This window comes from Phalaenopsis equestris, unplaced genomic scaffold (assembly GCF_001263595.1).
Source record: "Phalaenopsis equestris unplaced genomic scaffold, ASM126359v1 Scaffold000134, whole genome shotgun sequence".
In the NCBI taxonomy this organism is placed as follows: Eukaryota; Viridiplantae; Streptophyta; class Magnoliopsida; order Asparagales; family Orchidaceae; genus Phalaenopsis; species Phalaenopsis equestris.
In genome coordinates, this window is record NW_018164576.1 from 3,943,489 (window position 1) to 3,960,636 (window position 17,148).

At 36.1% G+C, this 17,148-nt stretch overlaps 2 protein-coding genes across 2 annotated transcripts; both read left to right on the forward strand.

Annotated features, from left to right (window-relative positions):
- Nucleotides 1-99: 99 nt before the first annotated feature.
- Nucleotides 100-947, forward strand: LOC110021491 (pectinesterase inhibitor 9-like). Its single transcript, XM_020720002.1, has one exon. The coding sequence runs from the start codon at nucleotides 114-116 to the stop codon at nucleotides 699-701; it is 588 nt and encodes a 195-aa protein (XP_020575661.1). The 5' UTR covers nucleotides 100-113; the 3' UTR covers nucleotides 702-947.
- Nucleotides 948-15,071: 14,124 nt separating this feature from the next.
- Nucleotides 15,072-15,978, forward strand: LOC110021497 (21 kDa protein-like). The gene has a single exon (XM_020720010.1). The coding sequence runs from the start codon at nucleotides 15,098-15,100 to the stop codon at nucleotides 15,692-15,694; it is 597 nt and encodes a 198-aa protein (XP_020575669.1). The 5' UTR covers nucleotides 15,072-15,097; the 3' UTR covers nucleotides 15,695-15,978.
- The last annotated feature ends 1,170 nt before the right edge of the window (nucleotides 15,979-17,148 follow it).

Genomic DNA, 17,148 nt, shown 5'->3' on the forward strand with positions numbered 1-17,148 from the left:
ATCAAGGAAATCATCATTAGCCATTATCAAGGGCATTTCCGTCATTTCCATCCAACCCTCTCCCGCATAAAAAATCCCGTGAACCCCAAACTTCCCCATCTCAACTAACTCCCATGGCATCTCCTCTCCTCATCCTCACCCTCCTCCTCACCGCTTTATCTCCGGCGAATTCTGCCGCCTCCCCCGACTCCACCAACTTCATCCGCCGCAGCTGCTCCGTAACCCTCTACCCCCAACGCTGCTACTCCTCTCTTAAACTCTACGCCGCCACCGTCCGGCAGAACCCCTTAACCCTCGCCGTCATTGCCGCCAACATCAGCCTCGCTAACATAAAAGAAGCTTCTTTTCAGGGGGTGGCGCTGCAACGCCGCAATACGAAGAGAATAGCCTCCGCGCTGCATGACTGCGTCGATTTGCTGCTGACTGCAGCGGATCTGACTGAGCAGTCGGCGGCGGAGATCCAGAAGCTCGGACCGGCGGCGCAGGCCGGCGGGCCGAGTTTTGCTTGGGAGGTATCGAATGCTCAGACGTGGATGAGCGCTGCGCTAACCAATGAAGATACCTGCATCGACGGTATTGACGAAGTAGTCGGCGGCGGCGGCGCTACCGCGGAGGTGGCGGCTTTTCGTGCGAAGGTTGCGAGGGTGGAGCAGTATACCAGTAATGCTCTTGCGCTGCTTAATGCTCTTGTAGGTGGTTGATTCTTCTGTTACGGTTAATGGTATACTGACGTTGCATTTTATTTTGGACGGTTATGATCGGCGGATGGTTACCTATATGATACGGGTTACTATTGTAATTATAAAAAGAATTTAATTTCTTGCAAGTTTGATCTTTCAGGTTTGTGAATTGTTAATAGAAAAATGAATTGCAGTGTGTCTTCTGAGTGGCGTGAGGTGTGGTGTATTCTGTGTAGCAATGCATGTATTTATTGATTTTAAATTTTAAGGTGAAAATTATGAAAAATATTTGTAAGAATAAAGTTTTTATTTTAAAAAAATCTTATTTTGATCTAAAATTCTTTCATGAATGTTTAGATTAGATTCATTAACACCCTCAAACGCATCCTGAGACGGTCCGTGAATCAATCACATGATTCCTCGGGGAAAATGGGTTGATTCAATCCCATTGATTTTGACTTGTGAATATCTTATGGCCGTTGGCAAGCCTTTTTATTTTGAGGCATTTGCATATGGACCACAGATTTCCTATGTATTTACATAACCAACACCTATAGTTTTCTTTTTAAATTTATGCCACCCCTAAGTTTCATCTATTTTGTAGCACGTTTGAATAGGATTTATCAAATCCTGCCAAACATAAAAGGAGATGGTGTATTTAACAAATTTAAGATTTTCAGATTCATTAAATTCTATGAATGCTTAATCTTAATTGCAGCCAAACACCACCTTAAAAATAAATTAATTTATTTTTCATAAACATTCAAAATAATTCTTCATTGATTTAAATATTTTTAACAATAATTATCATAATTCAAAATATATTAATTCAAATTAAAATATAAATAAAATAAAAATAAAAAAAAGGAAGTATAAAACCAAAATAAACAAATTAATAAATAAAAAATAGCCACCCCATTAACTTAGATAAAAAATTAAATATTGCCACAGAGCGGCGACCGCACAGCACATAATAGAACAATAAAATTTTATTAATGATTTTTCTGTCCAGCCCACTAAACTTAATAATTGATTTTTTTTATTATTGAGGAATAAATTTAATATAGACACAATTTAAATTTCAGGTCAAGATAATAATTTTTTTAAAAAAATTATTAATAAAATTGCTGGCCGACAAATAATTTTGTAGGTCTAATTATTGCGTGCAGACAGAGCACGCAACTCTGCGTGGGTATGCCAGTGAGACCTATTGTCATACAGCAGCAATGTGCGGCTATTATCATAGAGCGCACACAGCTCTGCATGCGCTCTCCGCACACATTAATTGCTCATTGTATTGGCATCAATTCATGCCTATCACGTAAATTCATGCCATTTTTACTCAAACTTTTTTTTTAATCTTACCTTTTTTTGTGTACACAGTACAAAATTTTCTTCTTTGCATATCATAGCATAAGCAAGTTTGATGGAATGCTCATCGACAAGCAACAAAAGAATTTAAGAGTTTTACATTCTTCTTAAAAGAAAAAAACTGAGCACAAGCTTTATTTCAAGGCATTCTGATCTTCTCAAGCATTCTTGCGTTTTAGTCCATGTGAAATTTATTCGCCTTCAATCACAACCAATGAATTGATTTGAATCCAAAAGTATCTGGGAAATACGCCCAAGAGTAAAAAGTTTCGTTAGAAAGAGGGAGAGAGAGAAAGAGATAACAAAGTAGAGAACAATAAAAGAGTTGTCATTTATTCATGACATTGACCCCTATTTATAGGCATATGTCATATCATTACAAAAGTACATATTAAACCCATCATCATTAGCCTTTCAGGGAGACTTTTTGATTATTACCTAGTTACTCGTATATAATAAGATCGAAGACTGATTCGATCAATGATAGTTGTCGATTGTCTTGTAAGCTTTGACTCAATCGATATCTTGTCTGAAAGAGTGCTCAATGTCGATCGTCTTGAAGTCTGATTACCATCATGCGAGAGCTTCTCTTGGTGTTTTCCGCCAATCGTTCGAACCAGACTTCTCTTGCTGATATTCAACCAAAAAAGGATCGTCAAAGGCTATGTTTAATGGATCACATCTTCTTATCATTTCATTTGTCTTGAGATTCACACTGAGATATCTTTATATGTACAAGATCTTAAATGAGGAGTGAGAGAGAGAGAGATGAATAATATTCAATGGTGTTTTTTTTATAAAATATTTTTGCTATTTATAGAGGAGGTCGTATAATTGTGATATTATGTATTTTATCCACGTTTGGAGAGGGCATGTACTGGGGATCTAGGGTATTTCTAGTGTTTTACAAGTGTAAGTTTATCATCTTGTTGCCTTCTAGCTTGGTCTATCATCTTGTTGCCTTCTAGCTCGGTCGATTGAGCTTTGTTGACTCGGACGGGGCCAGCTCAGTTGTCTGAGCTTGATCGGTTGATTCAACGCGATTGACTTTCTTTGATTCCTAGCGAGGAGACTTTGGGTCTCCGCGAGATGGCTAGAGATACTTTGTGTAATTGGCACTCCCGTTGGGTTAGCTCCAATGCGGGATAGGATATGACATCGAGTCGGCTTCATGCAGTGGATGACTCAGGTTAACTCTTGTCTTCTTTCTAGTCAGGTTGCTTACACTTGGATTCCCCGGTCCACTTCTTATCCACCTTTCGACTCTATTGGTTTTGGCTTGGTTGGTGTGGTGCATATGCCTTGGCTCGTTCTGTCTAGTGGGCCTCATGATCCCCTTGCAGTGATTCTATCCGAGTGCGCTTTTCTCTTATGGACTCTTAGAAGTTTTTAAGATTAGCGCAAACATCTACTCTATGTACAATATGTAAATGTGTTATATTTATCGCAATTTTTTTTCTATGGCGCTTAAAGCTGAGCATTCCATTCATTTGAATGGCTTAATTTCCAATTTTGTTCAAATTGATTGCATGGAAAATTAAAAAATCAAACTGATCCATTCAATATTTAATTTGTTTTAAACAAATTGATCATGAAAAAATTGAAATTTAATTGTTTGTTTGAATTTACTTATCAACAAATATTAGAAATTACACATCTTACATGTATAATATTGATTGAATTCCAATAATTCTTTATTTATTTCAATCAAATGTTATATATAATTAAAATTTTAATTTTTTTTTCATTATGTTTGACGTGAATTAAAATATAATAGAAAAATTTTAACTAATATTTTTAATTTTGTTAATTTGTTAGGTAAAATAAAAATTTAAATTAAAAAAAAAATTGAATATTAAAATTCTAAAACTAAAAATTAAATTGCATTTGCGAAAATAGGATCAATCAAAATTTTTGGAGATGATGCACGCGAGCAGTGGCGGAGTAAATCCGTTTAATCCTCCACACAAAGGAGATGGAACGGTCGAAAAGAGATGAAATGGGTGAGAATTGGATTTAAGGGGGAGTTAGATCTAGTTTTGCCTTTTTTCAGGGTTCTATGGGTGTTGTATTTGGAACAGAAAATTTTCCCAACAGCAATACTCTAAGTTCCTTAACCTTCAAGAAGAACTGAGTAATAGAGTAACGATACAGCTTGTGGCCACCAAAGCAAATTATGAATGGAGGCACGGCTCCTTCATTAGCTGGTCGATCAGCCCATGAATGGCGGTCTACCCCAACTACATTGACCAAATTTCATCGTCTTCTTAAATGTTTCGTTCAATAATCAACAGCAAACCATCACAGCACAAAGCCAAAGCGCCTAAGCATAAAATCAAAAATGAAAAAAAATTGATCCAAACCTTTGGCTCGTAGCCCGGACTCATTGATTTCAATCCGAGCCAAAATTCAAATTAATTTTCGAGCGGTTAATAACAATCTTCAAACTAAATCAATTAAATTTACAGCCAAAACGTCATTAGGATTTTTCACTATCCGATTTCGAGTCAATTTGGATCGGCTCGAACAAAAATTGACCCAATTTTTTTTTTTCGTAGCTTTGATATCTTATTTCAATCTGTGCCAAAAATTCTAATCAATTTTCGGGCGGTTAATGATCTTCAAGCTTAAAAAATTGAAAGGCCAAATCCTGGGGCGCTGCAACTGCTGCTAACTTTGCACGTATTGATGTTGATATAGAATTTGAGAGTAAAGTGGCAAAAACATAAAGGAATAGGATTTTTGGATATATCTCCTGAATTATTTTTCTTACTGACTGCAGCAACAGGCCAATGGTTGCAAAATATATTTTTTTTAAGATAATGCTTTATAAAATGTATAAAGTGTTTAAATAGTTGTGTGAATCATTTAGTCCGAGAGTTTATAAACCTATCAAACAAATTCTCAAATTCTTTAATAATATCTGGACAAGTTCATTTAAACACTTGTTAAAAAAGCAATATGCTGAAATTCTATCATCAGCTGCAACGATGATCACAACTGATGATCGTCTATCATCGACGGTGTTCATCCTCAATCTTTTCCCGATGATAGTAACACTGATATTTGTCATATATCATCATCTTCAACCATTGCCGCCATCATCCCTAACTTTAATTGACAATACATGCCATCTTCTCCTCCAAAATATAATCATAAATCGTGATTCCTTTTAGGCAATATAACTAAACTTCCATTCTTTCCACTTTCAGAATCCTACATATAGATCTAGAAAATTTTATGGCGTGCTATCTATTCATTTATAAGTGCATTCAATTTAACGTAGCGTATGCCAATTCTCCATAACCATCGCATGGAGCGCACACAATCTATCCATCTATGAACGTGTTAAATTTCATGTAACGTAAACCAATTCTTTATGATCTTTCTAAATATTCAAACATATTGCTACAGTACTCATCATGTATGGCTGAGCAACTGTTCTAGTAATTGACTAAGGTAATGCCCTTGTGGATGGCTGAGTTCTTTCTGTGGGACGTTCTACTGTGCGATTAAGATTGGCTTGTTGAAAGTTTATTCCATCTTATCTAATCCAAAACAGTGTTTAATGTAAGACACTGTTGCTATTTGCAACTTTGACCTTCTCATGTGATGAAAAGCGGTCATCAGACTGTAAAAAAAAAAAACTATCATGTTGCTCTCTGTCCCTCTTCCTTGCGTGTAAAATAAAGGGAGTTTATGAACTTTATTGTTATTTGTATTACATATAGAATAAAATTGGGGAAAACAATGTTATAAGGAATTTAGAATATGTTGAGTGATTTATTTTCTTATTTTACAGTGACTTAAATTAAAAAAAAAAGCTTTAAACATTTTGCTGTCGTCAAATCTTACTCAATATTATTGGGGAGTGGGGACCTGTTAGTGTGGAGTCCGGTTCGGATTCCTGCTCCCGCATCCCGCCTCTCGATCGCGATGTTCGATAATCCCGCTCCCGCTCCTCCTGTTTCGCGAATCGGCGCCAGCGTCTTCATCCCGCTCACTTGTTCCCGCTCCACTGTCGCGAGAGGTTGCGATGTTCGCGATAAAAGGCATCGCAGCGGCTCTCCTTCGATTTTAGGACGAGTCACGGTTTTGAGTTTTTCGGGTTTCCTCGGGATAGAGGAAGAGCTCTTCGGGTTTCCTTGGGATAGAAAGAAGGATAGTGCAAGAAGTAGTTCCTTGCTGCAGAAGGAAGAAGAAGAAGATTGTTCTCCCCAGACTTCTTCTTGGTGACTTGTGGCAGATAAGAAATTGAGTTTATTTCTCTTATAAGTTTATCTTTTTCGGCGCATCTCGGTGTAAAGAGAGAATATTTGAGAGAGAAGAAGAGAAAAAAATGAAGTGAGAGTGAGAGATTCCTCTTGTAAGTTGAGGTGATCGACTGATGTAATTTCCTCAAGTATTAAAATTCTCTGCAACTCTGTGGACGTAGACAATTTGCCGAATCATCTAAATCTATGTGTTCTTTTCTGGTGTGACTTTTCTTGTTCTATCTTTCGTTTCGTCGATCGTTCTCCTGTTTGATTTATAGATATACTACATCAACTGGTATATCTAGATCTCGTCACAATAGGACCATAAATAATATTTGTTATATTAAGAAAGTGTGATCGATAGAAATTGATAAGTACTTTCTTAATATAGTTTCAATTAGCAAAAATATCACTTTTATGTTGTAGTGCAGCAATTATATTTTAGTTGCCATAAGTTGGAAAAAACCGCCTCTCCTCACAGAGCTGTAGAAAGGAAGATTTACATGAATATCACTTAATCGCTATGCATTTCATATCAAATACTTAAATTTCGATTTTCACATGCATGCCATTTTAACTATGCATGAAATGATGTATTTCATTTTTTATAATTTTGAAATAGTTATAACTTTTATGTGATGTGAAATATTTGGATTGTATAAATGTAAAAAACAAAAGCTTATGTATTAAGTTTGTAAATACATAGGAATTCTGCCATGTGTACTTATTTAATACATTTAATGATAAACAAGAAGAAGTATATGAAATTGATTGTATTACCTTCACAGTAGTTTCTTCAAACAACTGTAGCTAGCCTAAACAAACCCAAAGTTTCGGCTACAGACCGTTCGATGGAACTCCATTTATTTTTGCTCAAGATTATCATGATGCACCTTCCCAAAAAATTATATTACGAAACATTTCCACACATTTAGGAGTGATTAACGATAAGAATATTATTAAGCTCAAATAATCTCAATATAATGACAAAAATTGTCATTCGATCAAAATTGACTTTTATTACACCAATAGTTCATCAACAAAGAATGACAAAAAAAAATAGTGTCATTCATCGTGAATCATCCTTCACTTCAACCTATAAAACCACTTCTTGCAACATAAAAGAATACGATATCATAATTGTTATATCCCAAAAAGATAATATTATGAAGCATAAATCTCAATGCATTTTTTATAAGAGTTATTCCAAATTTGAATTCATAATTGTCCAAGCTTTGATCTCATCAAATTTATAATCAAACTGAGTGTTTCAACATGACGATCCAAATGGTTATAAAAACTATTCTATTTGGGTCCAATCAAACCCACATAAAGCCATTGAAACACAACTAAATGGTTTGGATTATCAATTTGAATGATCAAATAAACTCCAAATTTGATATTTTTTTATGGTTGAATCGAGTGTCTTTATGATCCAACAAGCCTAAGATCACTCAATTTTGAGGTCATTAAGAAACAAAAATCCTCAAAAATCATCTATGATAAAAAGGGATTTGCATGGATAGTCCCATCAGGTAGTTACGGAAGTTAAGCGCTAGAAGATTAAAATTCTCCTCCCCAAAAAACTATAAATAAAGTCACTCCCTTTACCTGGAAGGAGAGCAGAACAAGAAGAAAAGAATGAGAAGTTAAATTCTAAACTTTGTACTTGAGAGGAAAAATTTGTTGAGTAATTATCAGCTTCTGTAGCTGTAAGCCACCATCAACTACCGGCCTCCATAGCCGCAGGCCACCGTCAATTATCACATGCCATCACCACTTGTTGTCGTTGATCACTAGTAGTCGGCGACCATAATTTTTTTCCCTTTAAACTTTTATACTTTAAAATTATGTTATCCACCTTTGCTATAATTTCTTATCCATGCAAGCATTGAATTTCTGTACAATGCTAACATAATACATCACCACTCTATCAGCACTAATATTCCGGAACAAAACAGTAAGTTTTAATCAAAATAGTATTGTGTTTTTTTTATGGTTTCATTTTAGTGAATATATTTTTTTGTAAACATTTAATCAAATCTCTCGTCTCCTTGGTGACATTTGCTTTTTAGATATTCTGTTACATTAATAGAGAGAGGATTTTCACTGCCCACATAAATGAGCCTTTGTTATTCAAATTTAAATCCTTTTTATGCTGTAGTTGCGAGGTCTAGATATACCAGTTGATGTGGTATATATATAAATCAAATAGAAGAACGATCGACAAACCGAAAAAAGTAGAACGAGAAAAATCACACCAGAAAAGAACACACAGATTTACGTGGTTCGGCAAATTACCTACGTTCACGGAGTTGCAAAGGATTTTACTACTTAAGGATTTTACTACTGATTTTACTACTTGAAGAATTTACATCATTTGATCACCTCGACTTACAAGAGGAATCTCTCATTCTTCGTTGCTCTCTCTCTTCTTCTCTCTCTGTTCTTCTCTCCTTACACCGAGATACACCGAAGAAACTCTACACCGAGATACACCGAAGAAGAAACACGTACAAGAGAAATAAACTCAATTTCTCTTCTGTCATAAGTCACCACGAAGAAGCTTAGAGAGGACAATCTTCTTCTTCTTTCTTCTTCCTTCTGCCGCAAAGAACTACCTCTTGCACTTCTTCTCTTTTACTGCCCCGTGGAAGCCCAAAGAACTCTTCCTTTGCCTCGAGGAAGCCTGAAGAAGAAAACTGTGACTTGACATAACTTCAAAATCAGAAGGAGAGCCGCTCTTCTTTCACAAAGAGAAGGGAGCGAAGGAATGCTTCGCTTCGCGAAATAGAAAAGGTGGGAACGGTTCGCGTGGGGCGGGAGGCGGGAGGCGGGAGACGCGATTCTTCGCTAAAATAGGAGGGCTTGCGCCACAGCTTGCGACACAGGAGGAGAACGCGACTCTTCGCGAACAGGAGCGGGAGCGGGAGCGGGCGTGTCGCTCGCGATCAAGAGAGCGTGAGGCGGTAACGTGAAAGGTCTCCAGCGCTAACAATCTCCCACTTGGAGACCAAACACATGCTACAACATCTCCTTCCTCAAACTAATATCCTCCACTGACGGTGTCGCCCTTTTCTTTAACATGATACCTCCACTTTGAATCCTTTACTTTGAATCCTCCACCTCTGCAACTCAAAGCTTTGTCTTCACTTTAGAAGACCAACTGAAGTTGTACACAACTTCAGTTTCTCAAGAGTAACACCCTCAGTCAACATATCAGCAGACTCCACTTAGCTTTGCATCTTCAAGCTATTTCCTGGGTCACTCTTGTCTCTTCTTACAACTCCCACTGCATGGGCAACATCATGCCTATGCTGAAAGCCTTTTCTAGCAAGTTTATCCTTGTAACTTTTACTGACATCATGCTCAGTCTTCACCTGGTACACCCACTTGTTGTGCAATGCCTTCTTGCCTGGTGGAAGTTCTGCCAGCTCCCACTTACTCGAACTTTCATCTTGCAAGATTTCTTCATAGCTCTATGGTTCTTCAACATCTGTCTGTGGACTGTCTGTGGAACAATAGTGGAACAATAGGAATGGGTGCCCCAGACCCACTTTCTTCTTCATATCCATCACTGCCCTGTACTGTGTCCTCTGGTAGATTTCCTACCACATTCAAAGTCTCTGAATCAATATCAAGTCTTCAACATAACTATGAATTTCCAACAATAATGCATCCTGTGATTCTTCAGATACCACATTCGCACTATCATTCTTCATCTTCTTAGGATTCCTGCAGTTCTTCATTATGTGGCCATCCTTGCCACAATTCCAACAGGTTGTCTGCTTACTAAACTTTGATTCTGATTTCCCTATACTTGAGTTTCTGTCATGACATTTCCCTTTGAAATCAACATTCAATGCCGAACTCGAACCTGAGACCTCGCCAGAATCTTTCCTGCGAACTTCCTCAGCCAAAATCAAATCATGAATATATCGTATTTCAATTTAGATTTTTCTGCAGAATTGCTAACTGTTATCCTCATGGCTTCCTAACCATTTGACAATGAAGCCAACAAGATAAGTACACATATTTTATCATCAAAATCAATTTTCACAGACAACAATTGATTATCGTATTTCAATTTAGATTTTTCTGCAGAATTGCTAACTGTTATCCTCATGGCTTCCTAACCATTTGACAATGAAGCCAACAAGATAAGTACACATATTTTATCATCAAAATCAATTTTCACAGACAACAATTGATTTGTGATAGTATTGAAAACTTTTAGGTGTTGAGCAACAAAAACACCTTCCACCATCTTCAAATTGAATAAATTCTTCATCAAGTGCACCTTGTTATTCGCTGATGGCTTTTCATACATACCTGATAAAGCTGCCATAAGATCTATAGTCGTTCTTTCCTTTATGACGATGTGTGCAACAGACCTCAATAGGGTCAATCAAATAACCTCTAAAACTTGTCGATCCAACAAATTCCATTCAGCCTCATCCATCCTTTTAGGTCTTTTCCCCAATAATAGAAGATGAAGTTTCTTCCCATAAAGATAACCATCTATCTGCATTCTCCAATAACCAAAATCTGTGCCATCAAACTTCTCGATCCCTGAAACTTTCACTTCATCTGCAGCCATCATTATTCCTCATACCCGAAATCACGCTCTGATACCAATTGTTGTTATTGTGAGATCTAGATATATCAGTTGATGTGGTATATATATAAATCAAACAGGAGAACGATCAACGAACCGAAAAAAATAGAACGAGAAAAATCACACCAGAAAAGAACGCACAGATTTAGGTGGTTCGACAAATTGCCTACGTCCACGGAGTTGCAAAAGATTTTACTACTTGAGGAATTTACATTATTCGATCACCTTGACTTACAAGAGAAATCTCTCACTTTTCGTTGCTCTCTCTCTTCTTCTCTTTGTTCTTCTCTCTCTACACCGAGATACACTAAAGAAACTCTATACCGAGATACACTGAAGAAGAACACATACAAAAGAAATAAACACAATTTCTCTTCTGTCACAAGTCACCACGAAGAAGCCTAGGGAGAACATTGTTCTTCTCTCTCTACACCGAGATACACTAAAGAAATAAACTAACAAGAGAAATAAACCCAATTTCTCTTCTGCCACATGCCGCCAAGAAGAAGTCAAGGGAGAACAATCTTCTTCTTTCTTCTTCCTTCAGCTGCAAGAAACTACCGCTTACACTAGAACTACCTTTTGCACTTCTTCTCTTCCACTGCCTCGTGGAAACCCGAAGAACTTTTCCTCTGCCTCGAGGAAGCCTGAAGAAGAACACCTTGACTTCACATAACTTCAAAATCAGAAGGAGAGCCTCTCTTTTATCATGAAGAGAAGAGAGCGAAGGGATGCTTCGCTTCGCGAATTAGAAAATGCGGGAACGGCTCGCATCAGGCGGGAGATGCGATTCTTCGCTAAAATAGGAGCGCAAGCAGTTCTCGTGACACAGGAGGAGAACGCGACCCTTCGCGAACAGGAGCGGGAGCGGGAGTGGGTGCGACAGGTGGGAGCGGGCGGGTCGTTCGCGATCAGGAGAGCGGGAGGCGGTAACGTGAAAGATCTCCAGCGCTAACATTTTAAACCAATTGCTGTTAAATCCTGAAAAATTACCTAACATGTCAAACATTAATATAGATAGGATTTTGTGTTATCACAAAATTGTTAGTTAGTTTTGGAAGTGTTTTGCTTTGGTCGGAAATCAATTTTAAGGAATTCTTTGTTCCTGTTTCGTGTACAATTTATATGGATAAAGGCTTCAAGTTGTCTTTTTTAATATTTTAATAGATTGCAGAAAACATGTGATAGAAGCCAAATTGCTAAAAATCATAATGTTTTACAATACTGATTGCTGATGTTGGACACTAATATTTGACACAGCATCTGCAATATTATAATCGAATATATAATAAATATGCAATCATGAATTTATTTTATTGACATAATTCTCATGAGAAAGACCCAATCATGATTTTTTTTTTAATCGCTCTTAGATTAGTATTCATTTTGTTATTTCTTAAGCTAATGAAATTCTCTTTACAAATAAAAGGTTGCTTGTATGTTGTAAACAATATTGATGATTAATACAAAAAATTGCAAGATAATCTAGACTATTCTTTCCTTTGTTTTCTTCCTCTCTTGGGTTGTGTCTCACTCTTATTTGATATCTCTCTTTCTTATTAAAGTGATCATGACGGATGATAATCTAGACTAATCTTTCCTTTGCTTAGCTTGGACAAAACTCACCTATGAATGCTATTCCACTATGCTTTAAGATGAAGATGAAGATATTTTTTTAGCATGGTTTTATGATATCTTTAGTGGTTGTGGTTTCAATGCTCCTATTGATGGGGGAATAAGTTGTTTTACAACCTTCTATTCTGCTGTTTGCTTCACCACGTATTGCATAGGTTAAATGTTTTGTTTTTACTTCTCTAGCTAATCATAAACAATGGCATGATGTATGCCAGCCAGCTTTGCCACCAGCACCTCCACGATACTATAGCAACCTATTGCCACTAGCACCATTATTTGATCATTTCTTGCTTTATTTAAACTTGCAATCAACCACTTTATTATGATTTATCATCTAATAGGAGGTTGTCATCATCACTTGCCTTATCATTTATGAAAGATTTATTATGAATACTCTAAATTGATTTTTATATTATTATTTTCTAAGAAGATGATACTTTTATTATAAATTTTAAGTGATGCTCGTAAATTATATACAATTTTGATGATTAATGCAATCAATTGTTTTTAATTCCTAACTTCAGACCTAATATGACAATAAGGCTCGTAAACACTCTTTTTTCTCTTTTTTTTTTTTTTTTTTTTGGTGAGAGAAGTGACAATGAAATATAAACGATGAGTTCTGAATCAATTTGTTTGATCTTGTAATATGATGGACACTCAAGTATCAAAGAAGATTTTGCACCCTTATATTATAGTGGAGTGAATCGTTAGATTCATTTGGAGAGATTAAGAGCCGAATCTTAAGGTCTCTTAAATATAACTCGTCAAGCTTCACTGTTAACTTGATATGTCGCCTTCCCATTTGGAATTGGTTTATTACATCTCTAATAACTGATGATGTAGTGTGTGAGGTCCTTCGAGTACGACTAATCTACAACCTGTGGTTATTTATGTTGAGATTGAAAAAATTGATAATGCAGAACAACACTTCGACAACTCTGGTGTTCAGTTGACAATAAGGTTTTGTACACAACATGAGTTTATGTACGTTATCATTGTTATGTAGTTATTTATGTCTCTATTAATTTTTTTTTTTCATTTGAAATTACATCATAAATCCGTACCATGCAAACACTCATTTTGCCAGTGAATTGGCATTAGTCAAACAGATTGTTACGAGTTCTAATGCTACTTATGTTTGGCGTTCTGGCGTAAGTGAAAAATTGGAAAACATTAATGAGGGTTACGAAACAATGCCGAGTTCATCAAGCGATAATTCCGGTAAAAGCAGTCGAGATCATGAATTGCCAACTGATACAATCAGCCCTCAATCAATATTTTTAAAATCGATAAGGTCATATTTAACAAGGGTCGTGGATGCACTGAAGCAGATGTTTTATAATAATAACTTTGTGCGAGCTTGTAAAACTATAAAAGACTAGGACGAGAAAATTATATTTGATGGACCAACTGAAGACGAAGGCATTATCGCCCAAGAAAATGCTATTTTTGATCCAATATTTTGATGTGTTAGCTTTCTGAGTTATTCAATTTTTATGTTTTATCCTTGCTTCTGCAATAGTAACACTATTCTCTTTGTCATTATGTTGAGTGATTGTACATTTCTCTTTGACGAAGCTAGATTAGCATTTCTCATGACCTTTAAAAGAATTTCTCTCATTATGTTTGAAAAAAAAAGCACATAAGGAGGTACTTTTAAATATTAATAGTACCATTTTATCAAGTTTTTTTTAACTCTTTCTAATTATTTGTTTCATGTATACTATTTAGAAACTACTTCACAAGATATTTTGCACCATTTGGCCATGGATTTTACTAGATGATGTTTCAGAGCCTAAAATATGAAGTCCTAATCAAGAAATCTACAATGCATGGATATTGATCTGAAATGCTAAATTGTAGAATGCAGAACACAGATTCACTCTTGAGATAACATTCTCTTTTATAAATTAGTAATATAAAATGTGTTACTAAAATAAAAACAACAAAAATATTTTTTATAGAAAACCTAAAATATGTAGATTTCATGCAAAGAAGAGATAAATGTATCACTATTGGAGATGAAAAAATAACCAAGTTAGGATAAAAAAAATAAGAAACTTGAACATTCACAATAGCTGTGAATTGTTCATTGTGATTCATCCTTCTATTGATACCAAAAACATCGAAATAGGACTAGATTTGATTGATCTGCATTGATTTATTTGTAACAATTCCACTATTTTTTAAAATAAAAATTAAGAACTAGGAGGCATTAGCAACTAATTATGATTTGTTCATTTTATTCATTAAGAGCAATTAACATAAAAGCTGTAGACAATCTTATTATCTTTAGACAGACATTGAGACATATACTTTGATTTAATTACAATAAGTTAATTTTTCATTTTTGTGGACAGCCAGTCGCAATTAGACTGGCCCACCATACACAATTATAAATTATAAAACTTTTCTTCCGATTTATCAAATATAACCAAACAAAATCCTGATTTAAAAATGTAGCCCCATTCAACCCCCAATCACTCTATATAAACCCCACCTCACCCCCAACCGCTAACCAAAACTCTCATCCAATGGCAGCCCTAAGCCTCCTCCTCACCGTCCTCCTCACCGCCATCTCGCCCGCAGCGCTCGCCATCCCGGCCAACTCCACCGACTTCATCCGCCGCAGCTGCACCGCAACCCTCTACCCCAAGCTCTGCTACACCTCCCTCAAACCCTACGCAAAAACCGTCAAGCAGAGCCCTTTATCACTCGCCATCATCGCCGCCAACGTCAGTCTCGCCAAAATAAAGGAATCAGTTTTGAAAGCCGAGGCTTTGCGGCACCACAGAAAGAGGCGTGCCGGCGCTGCACTGCGCGATTGTGTTGATGTGCTGCGTACAGCCGAGGATCTCACAAAGCAAGCCATGGCGGAGATCCGGAAGCTTGGGAAGCCGGCTGCGCAGGCTGGTCGTCGGTCGAGCTTTATTTCAGAGGTATCTAATGCTCAGACGTGGATGAGCTCTGTTATCACTAATGAAGACACGTGCATCGACGGATTTGGAGACATCGGCTGCGGGGGCGGCGGCGGCGCTGAGGTGTTGAAGGGCTTTATTCGAAAAGTAAGGAGGGTGGAAAGGTATAGCAGTAATGCTCTTGCGCTGCTGAATGCTCTTGTAGAAGGTTGATTCTTCTACGGGAAGATCTGCTGTTTAATCCGAAGTTAGTTGAATAAGTTTATTCGCTCTTATTAATCGAAGTTAGTCAAAAAATACGAACAATATAGTATTTAATGTATGTGCTATTGCTAATCTAATTTATGATAAAAGATCTGAACTTTTTTGCAAGTTTGATCTTCTTAGGTGATGGAGAAGGTTCAGTCTGTGAACTATAAGAATTTTATATATGGCATTGCTGTGTTTTGTCTTTTATCTATTTTTTTTGGCGTATTGGGGGTTTATAATAAAAGATGTGAATTTTAAGTTTATAAGTTTTTGATATGGAATAAAGTGGAGGAAATATAATTTTATACTTAATTTTGAGGGTTTGTTAACGTTTATCAAATTTCTTTTAAAAATTGTGTTTATTCAATCAGGAAATACGAGCTACTATTTGAAATGATGTAAAATTATCGGCAATTTCAACAAACTAAAATTTTTATGAGACATCTCCAATCCAACTCCCTTTTCATTTTCTATTACTATTGTGCTCAAGAGATTAGTATTTCAGGATTTATTTGGGATCAATTTTTTTTAATCGATTTTATTTTATTTTTAAATAAATTAACGTAAACCAAAAAGGAGGCCTTTACATTCATACCACAAAATTCCTCAGTATTGCATATCTAACGCTTGAGCTTTAATTTTTTCATTCATACCACTACTCCAATCTTCAACATCACATAAAAAAACATAACATCACCAAGTTCTTAGAAGTCAAATGCACATTTTCATACATAAATTTATAGCCAAAAGTTTTATAAATATAAATATCCAACTTTTGGTGTTAGATATATAAATCAATAAGAATTAAGTGGTACATATGTAAATTTCCCTAAAAACAAAATCAAATATTGTCTAAATATCATTACAGTATTTTTAAAAAAATTAACATCACTAATTATATTTTATTTCAATCTAAATACAAGTTTAAAATAAAGAATAAAAAACAAAACAAAATTGATCCCCCCCCCCCCCCCCCCCCCCCCCCCCTCCCACCCACGCCACTTAACGGACCCAAAGCTAGAAAGGTAAATTTCATTGATATTATCTTCCTAAACAAAAGTTAACTTAGATTAGGGTTTTACATCAAATTAAATCGTTCGCTTTAAAGCCATCAATTTAATAGAGCCATTTTAATATTTGGGATGATGTAAATTAGAAAGTAGAGTTTTGGAGGCCATCAAAACTAAACCAACACCATTTAAAATTATATCACATCAAGCATGATGTATATATATATTCAAGAATGGTCGGAGGCTATGATACGAGCTCTTGCCGTCCCTCATGCGCCTATAATTTGAGTATCACACCCTACATTCAGGGGAAATCAAACCCCAGACCAGAGGGGACTTACAAGTGACAACCAAATGTCCGGCTAACTGATCTGAGTACGTGACACTACTCTATGTATATATATATAT

What these genes read in the sequence shown, in the direction of transcription:
- LOC110021491 (XM_020720002.1), top strand. Translation starts at nt 114, where the DNA reads ATGGCATCTCCTCTCCTCATCCTCACCCTCCTCCTCACCGCTTTATCT.
- LOC110021497 (XM_020720010.1), top strand. Translation starts at nt 15,098, where the DNA reads ATGGCAGCCCTAAGCCTCCTCCTCACCGTCCTCCTCACCGCCATCTCG.